This window comes from Hypanus sabinus, chromosome 17 (assembly GCF_030144855.1).
Source record: "Hypanus sabinus isolate sHypSab1 chromosome 17, sHypSab1.hap1, whole genome shotgun sequence".
In the NCBI taxonomy this organism is placed as follows: domain Eukaryota; kingdom Metazoa; phylum Chordata; class Chondrichthyes; order Myliobatiformes; family Dasyatidae; genus Hypanus; species Hypanus sabinus.
Genome location: NC_082722.1, coordinates 14,541,790 through 14,549,523, shown reverse-complemented (window position 1 = coordinate 14,549,523; position 7,734 = coordinate 14,541,790). Strand labels below are relative to the sequence as shown.

Genomic DNA, 7,734 nt, shown 5'->3' with positions numbered 1-7,734 from the left:
TGAGGCAGGCTGTGATCCTGAGAGACGGTGACAGTTGGAGATGATAAGTGAGTAGGTTGATGTGGTGGTTAACTTTGAAGGGACCAATGAACCAAGGCAAGAGCTTGCAGAAGTCACTGTGCAGGGCAAATCTCAGGTAGACTGACTGACATGGTACCCAGGTGGGAGTAGTCTGGCTTGGCACTGACAGTAGTAGGCACATTTGGCAGTTAGGATTGCCCTCCGTGCCCTCTTCCAAGCATTCTATCAGCAACGAACCAGAACTCATGTGGCCAGGACCTACACCATTGGCTGCTCTGAAGGGAACAACAGCGGTTGATAGCCATCAAGCCATGAGACATACCCGTGGCCGAGGAGGTATATAGATTGAAGGACAGCTTGGCCCAAAGCAGTGATTTCTTCCACATGGAAGGGTTAGGAGCAGCTAGGCATCACAGAAACTTCTTCCCTTGCTGATTAGGTCTTTCTGACTAATTGCTGGTCTGCGGATGATAGACAGCAGACAAATTCACTGAGATGTGGAGGACAGACAGGAGGCTTGGCAGAAACGGGAGATGAATTGTGGGCCCCTCTTCAACACAATGTCCATGGGGAACCAGGTCTGGCATCTCAGCAGCTGACAAAAGTTTGTGGAGGGCAATGAAGTGGCCCACCTTGGAGAAACAGTCCACCACTGTCATGATCACTGTGGCACCATTGAAAGGTGACAAATCCATGATGAAATCTGTGGTGATGTGGGACATGCACATGTAACATACAGAGATCTCTGGAGCTTGGTGTAAAACGCACTGGGTAGGAAGATATGGCATAAGGTTGGTGATCTGTCAAAGCAGCTGGGCAGTGGAATCCAGAGCCCCAAAGGAGGAGGTTGCCTGGTGTGGGGATGCTTAATTGAGGTGGACAGTTGGTTGAGAGTGATGCTTCTGGACTGTGTACTCATGTTGATGGAGGACTTTCTTTAGGCAAGCAAACTCTATTGAGTCAATCGCTGGTTTATTCATTCTGTCAGGAAACGTAGAGGAGACTTGATCTAAACACAGAGCAGCAGAGACGATTTAGTGGAGTGCAATAACTTTTATAATAAATTACTAAGTAACAAGCCACAAGGGGCCACAAATCAAGAGAGAAAAGATACCTGACATGACAAGGTAACCAGATAACTGAAGGCAAGGAGCAACTAATTGAAACTGGCTGGTTCGATGAGTGAATGAGGATTGTGGATGAGAGCTGGGTTTAAATAGGCTGCAAGTGATGAATTCAAAACAAACGATTTGTTAGCTGGGTAGAGGCTGTGAGGCGTCTGCTGTACAGGCCTGACAACTATTCTGTTATACAATACGTAGATCTGACTCTGATAAACTCAATGAATGACTTTTTCAACATGATAAATTTCATCCTGTATTAAACCTTTTGACTATACATGACCATGAATATATTCTGATGCTAATTACATTATACGTTGGTACCAAGACTATCAAGCCATATTGCAAATCTGTAAAACTCTGGTTAGATCACACTTGGAGTATTGTGTTCAGTTCTGGTTGCTACATTATAGGAAGGATGTAGAAGCTTTAGTGAGGGTGCAGAGAGAATGTCTTATGAGGAAAAGTTGAGCAGGCTAGAGCTTTCCCTTTGAAGCAAAGGAGGATGAGAGGTGACTTGATAGAAGTATACTAGATGATAAGAGGCATAGATAGACTGGACAATTGGACTTTTTCCAGGACGGTAATAGCTAATATGAGAGGACATAATTTTAAAGAGATTGGAATAAAGTTTAAGGAGGATGTCAGAGGTAGTTCTTTTACACAGAAAATAGTAAGTACAGTATATGGAATACACTGCTGAGTTGGTTGTTTTGAGGCAAATACATGAGGGATACTTAAGAGACTTAGATTGTCACATAGATGATAGAAAAATGGATGGCTCTGTGAGAGGAAATGGTTAGATTGATTTTCAAGTGGGTCACAAGATTAGTACCACATTGTGGGCCGAAGGGCCTGTACTGTTCTATGTTCATGGGTTTCCCTTGAATGCTGCAGCTTCTTCCCACATCTCAAAGATTGGCTAACTGCCTAAGTAAATTGCCCCTAGATTGCAGGTGAATATTGGATTCTTGGGAGAGCTGATGAGAGAATGGGAAATAGTATAAATGTGGGGTTGATAGTCAGTGTGGACTCAATGAGTGTAAGGACCATGCTGTATGAGTTTATGACTCTCTAGCCTCCTTCTGATTTCTCCAGCCCAGTGACCCTGGAAGGGGCTGGAATACCTAGCCTTAGTAACTCCAGAATTTTGTTATAGCCCAAACTGCAGTTCTTTGAAACACACAGACTCTTAACTAAAGTGATTTGATGCAGCTGACACTCATGGTTTCAAGTACACAGTTCCACCTCATCACCAGCATCACAACCTCCTGCTGAATGCTAGTTCACATCACCTCAAAAAATGCCTGAGTTATTTTGGGCACACAGCTTGCTCTGTATCTGATTGGCTTGCAGAAGTATAGTGCCCATAATTATCATGGTTCAGTTGAAAGTGTAGCTGCTAATGGATTATCAATAAGTCCCTTTGCAGATGTACAGTAAATTCCATTTAATGTACATGACTTCACTACTTTTGCTCCCCATTCCACTGCATTGAATGGTACCCCAGTTTTTCTGTTGTGTAACTTATGGTAAAGGGCCATAAATCTCAAACATTATCTCTGTTTCTCTTTCCACAGATACTGCCCGACATGCTAAACTTTTGCTGTTTTTGTTCTGCATCTTTGCAATTGATTTGGACACATCATATGTGGGAATCTCTGAAGAGTTCTTAGAATATCCTCATAAGAGTCTGTATTTGAAGTTTATGGTGCTAATAAACCCACTGGCATTTCATGTGTCTAGCACTACTAATAACTTCTTTCCTCTGTGCACATATAAGGACTTAAAAGATAGGAGCTAGGACTAATCTGTTCGATTCCTTGAGCCCACACTGTCATTTTACAATTCATAGCTGCCCCAGCACTTTTTGATTTTCTGTCTCAACACTTTTTTCTGGTACTATCTCCATTTTCCCTTGATTCCTCTAATATCCAATTATCTGTTTTATATCAATGGCTAACCCAAAATCCTGCAGCATAGGAAGTTCCAAGATTCACTACACCCTGAGTGAAGAAATTTCTGCTCATCTCAGTCCCCAACTTTTTTTTAGATTGTTACCTCCAGTTCTAATCTCCTCAGTTACTGGGAAGCATCCATATCCCATCTACCCAGGAAAGCTATCTGAAACTTTTGTCTGCTTTGATGGGGGGTTAATTCTAAACTGCAGAGAGTCAGTGTCTTGCTTGTACAATCTGCCAAATGAGTCAAGACTTGTCACTCTAGGATTTGGTCTGGTAAATCTTCACTGCACTCCCTCTCCAGCAAGTATATGTCCATTTTTAGAAAAGGACAACAAAATTGTATACAGTAGTTAAGGTATGATCTCATTAAGGCTCTATATAATTGTAGTAAAACACCATGAGTCTGATGCTCAATTCCTTTAGTAATAAATATCACTGACTAACTGATTTGTCTGCTGCACCTGCAGATTAGTTTTCAGCTAAACCTGTATAAGAAAACCCAAATTTCCTTGAACAGCCACATTTCCCAATCCCACCATTTAAAACATACTCACCATTTCAGGTTTTATCGTAGTAAAGTGAGAAAAAACCTCATGTTTATATTATTGCTGATTGATAATCTTGTCCATATCCATGTATCAATGTATCAAGGCATCAGTGTATCCTCACCACCACAGTAAAATGGATAATCTGGCACTCACAGGACTTTGGTTTCAGATCGGTGGATTTTCCAAATAATTCAACGTTATTCCCCTGAACGCTCCATAAAATAGTTGAAATTCACATGTTTTAATTGTTCCCAGCAGTATCATAAATTATTCAGGGAACCAGTAAGTTGCTTGGGAAACAGGGCCCTGGAGAGTTTAAAAGGACTGCAGGAAACAGAACCCAGTGAGTTTAAAGGGAGTGGCCCTGCAAGTTCTTTTCTTCTCTCCACTCTGATTGATTTCCCCCTTCACTACTGCCCTGCCAGAGCATCTGGACCCCAACTGCCCACTGCCTTGAAGTTTTTTCCCTATGTTAGTTTTGGTTCTTTTGCTAGTCATCTTCATACAATATTTCCTAGTTCCTGGTCATTCTGGATCTCTCTCATCATTTTGGTTTCTCTATATTTTCTCTAAAGCCTTCACTTCTTGTTTAAAGTAAGGCACCTAGAACTGGTGCCATACCAGTGCTCCAGTTCTGGCAGTACCAGTGTTTATAAAGGCTTGATATGACTTCCTTGTTTCATGTGCAAAGGACTGAAGAAGGTATTATGGAAATAGTGTATAAATTGGATTTTATTTTCCACAATTCCACAGATTATAGAATAGTTCTCACACTTTGGACAGCAGTAAATGTACTGCCACTATTTTTTTAAAGAGGGAGAAAATAAATAAACCCTATGGTCCCGTTGGCCCATTAACAATAATGCAAAACAAAATGCTAGAAGCTATAATAGAGGATAATATCAACAAGAATGGACAAGGTCAATATGGATTCCTGAAAGGGAAATTGTGGTTGCTACATGCACTCAAGTTTGGTTCATGTATTAGAGTGTAACTGATAAATAGATAGGGGTAAACTAGTGATGCGGCCTACTCATATTTTAAAAAAAACATAATGTCCCATATAAAAGATTAGTATCTGAAATTAAAGTGCACAGGATTAGGACTAATAGATTGAAAATTGATTATCAGACAAAAAGGAGAGTCAGAATTAATGGGTCTTGCTTTGGGTGACAGTGTTAAATAAGGTACTGAGGGGATCAATGATTGGGCTTTCAGCTATTCAAACTATGATTTAGCTAAGGGATGGATTGTAATATTTCAAATCAACTAAACTATGAATTGTGAGAAGATACAAAAGGAGTTCAAAGTGACTCAGACAGATTGAGCAAATGGGAAAAAGCAAAATATTGGTCTCCTTATGCTGTTATGGAGGGAACGCAGTGAAGGTTCATCAGACTGACTCCTTGGATGATAGGACTGCCACGTGACAGGAGATTAAGTTGAGTTGGTCTGTATAACAGAGCTGAGAAGAATTAGTGGGATTCTAAAGGAACTTAAAAAATCTTGATGCAGTTGGACAGACTGGATACATGGGGGATGGTTCAATTGGTTTGGAATTCTAGAACAAGGAATCAAGAGTCTCAGATTACAGAGCAAGAGAACTGAGGCTGAAATAAGGAGAAGGAATCTTTTCACAGGGTGGTGAAATATGTGGAATTTGCATTCAGAGATATACAGAGACCGGTTTTCACATACATTTCAGAAAGATGTAGCTTGAGACATAAAAGATGAAAAGGTATGTGGGAAAATAGATGATCAGCTATAATTGTATTGAATGGCTTTCAGCCCTTCGGACTTTAAGGGTTGACTAGCCTATTTCCTACCCCATTTACCTGTTCCTATTTTCAATGTACCTATTTACTTATTACTTATTTATAAATAATTCTGATCCCCAGTATCTTTTTAACAATTTGCTCAACCTGCTTTGCCACTACTGATTAACTATATTTCCTATATTTTCGTTATGATATGGAAAGACATCATTCAGTCAGGCTGGTCTCTGCTGGTTTTCAGTGCTCTCGTTCGCTATGTACTTTTTTTATAATTGTACCCTCTTTACTGTCAGATCTTATATAGTTGCCGGTTTACAGAGGAAGGGGTGTAGTGTTAGGACAGGTGAGGGATATCCTGCTCCAGCCTGAGCGCCAGGCAGCTGCTGTACCCTAGGGAGCGCTGCTGACCGGAGTCTGCAGCGACGTCAGGCGCGTCCAATGTGACGTCATCGCGGGCCGCTGGTGCCGGCATCTTTACCAGGTGCCGCCAGGCAGCACTGCGAGTGGAGTGTCTCGGTCGTGGTTGGGTGCCGCCAGGAGCCGCTGTGGCCGGCCCTGTCAGTCCTGGTGCACGGTCTCCTCGCTGACACACCGGGCTTGTGACCGGTTTCTCTCCGCTGCCTCTGCAGCCGGTCGAACAATTCTACCGCCGCCGGCCTCGCCGTCCCTAACCTTGGCCTCCTCGCACTTTTGCTCCAGCGTTGCCTGCCTTCCCTAGCTGGGGCCCGCTCTCGTTGACCGGTCCTTTCCTACCTACCCGCCCCGGTGGAGGCTTCCGCTGGCTCCCCGGACCCCTTTGCTGAAGTTAAGCCGGGAGGTGCTGTGCTGGTTGTGGCTGGGCCTGGCTCCCAATAGTCGGTGTGTCCGGTGGCGGTGCGGTCTGTCTCCCACCCCCGCGGTATCCCGCTGGGGATTTCGCCCTTTTATCCCTGAGCTGAGCCCTGGCTCTGCCATGCCGGGTCCGGCTACCGGGAGCAGGGCACGCGTGTATGCCGAGGTAAACAGCCTAAAGCCCCGCGAGTACTGGGATTACGAGTTGCACGTTCCTGAGTGGGGGTAAGAGACATTTGCAGAGTAATGAAGTTAATATTATATGAATGCATTGACATCTATTTATGGAGTGAGTAATTCGCCTGGAGGTTGTAGAAATGCTGGTAAACGTAATAATAACGTGCAGAGCAGTCGTGTGAATAGGAATATGTGGAAATATAGTTTAAAAAAAAGTAATGGATTTACTTCTATGTCCCCAAAGGCATAAGCTCTTGTTGGCATACTGTATAAATGTTTAATTGTTGAGCCTCCTGAGTAATGTTGTGGTTAATTTCTTAATAAACTTCACATCATATGATTTCATGTTATGAACTGTCCTACATCATAGATATATTTAAGTAGGTATGTACTTGATTGTAATAATTGTGTTACCACTGATTTGAACCACACCCTTTTTATAAACTTCATAGTTAAATACAGATTACTCTACAGGTTATAAACAATTAGCTTTTGGCATTTGGAGTACCTTTTTATTGGCTTACTTGCCTAAATATTGACAAAATTAGATTAGAACTAAATGGCAGTGGCAAGAATGTGAAATCAAAGTCAATATTTTCAAAGGAGGTTGCTTGGCTCATTGAGGCTTGGGAACATAAATGTAACACTTGGATGGGTTTTCTTTCTATGTGGTTTCACATAGTTCTGCAAGACTTGAGCAATGTACAAAGTATTTCTAACTGGGAAGACACAGAAAATTTCATAATAGCCTTACTGATTAATACCTTTATGTTCAGAGTCTTTTGCCTTGAATTCTAGGGCCTGGGTGTGCATGATAACATTCTTTCTGAGGGACTTCATAACACCTACACCTGAACTGAAACACTCAATTTGGAGATTGGCAGTGTATAGTGACTGCTTTCTGTCCATGCAATTGTCAAAAAAAGAAAGTGCTATTTAAGTTATTTTGATATTTGTTTCTGTGTTAGGTTATGTTGCTTTTTTTTTGTTACCAATAGAACATTTGCTTTAGGGTTAGAATTTTAGTAAGGAAAAAGCTGATATATCAAATTGATTGAACAATACTTACCAACTCTTCCTGCTGAGGGAAGAGCAGGATTCTAGCAAGGCTGCATATTCCTAATGGGTATAATATTAAAGTAGTCAAGATGTTTCTGAGTTGTATAAAGTGAAATTTTAAATATTAAATTATTTCTGTCAAAAATTGAAGATTTTTAGCAGAATCAACATTAAGATGCATCGTTAGTTGCCATGAAGCAAAACAAATACTGTCTGCACATGTCAGGGAAGCTACTTG

At 41.7% G+C, this 7,734-nt stretch overlaps 1 protein-coding gene across 3 annotated transcripts in view; it reads left to right on the top strand.

The window, feature by feature from the left end:
- Positions 1-5,901: 5,901 nt before the first annotated feature.
- Positions 5,902-7,734, top strand: part of csnk2a2b (casein kinase 2, alpha prime polypeptide b) — a 60,426-nt gene continuing 58,593 nt past the window's right edge. For all 3 annotated transcript variants that reach the window (XR_009516226.1, XM_059992568.1, XM_059992567.1), the window contains exon 1: positions 5,902-6,485. Coding sequence is in view for 2 of the 3 variants with exons in the window: in XM_059992568.1 (XP_059848551.1) it covers positions 6,382-6,485 (104 nt within the window). In the remaining variant the exon portion in view is untranslated. The remainder of the gene's footprint in view (positions 6,486-7,734) is intronic.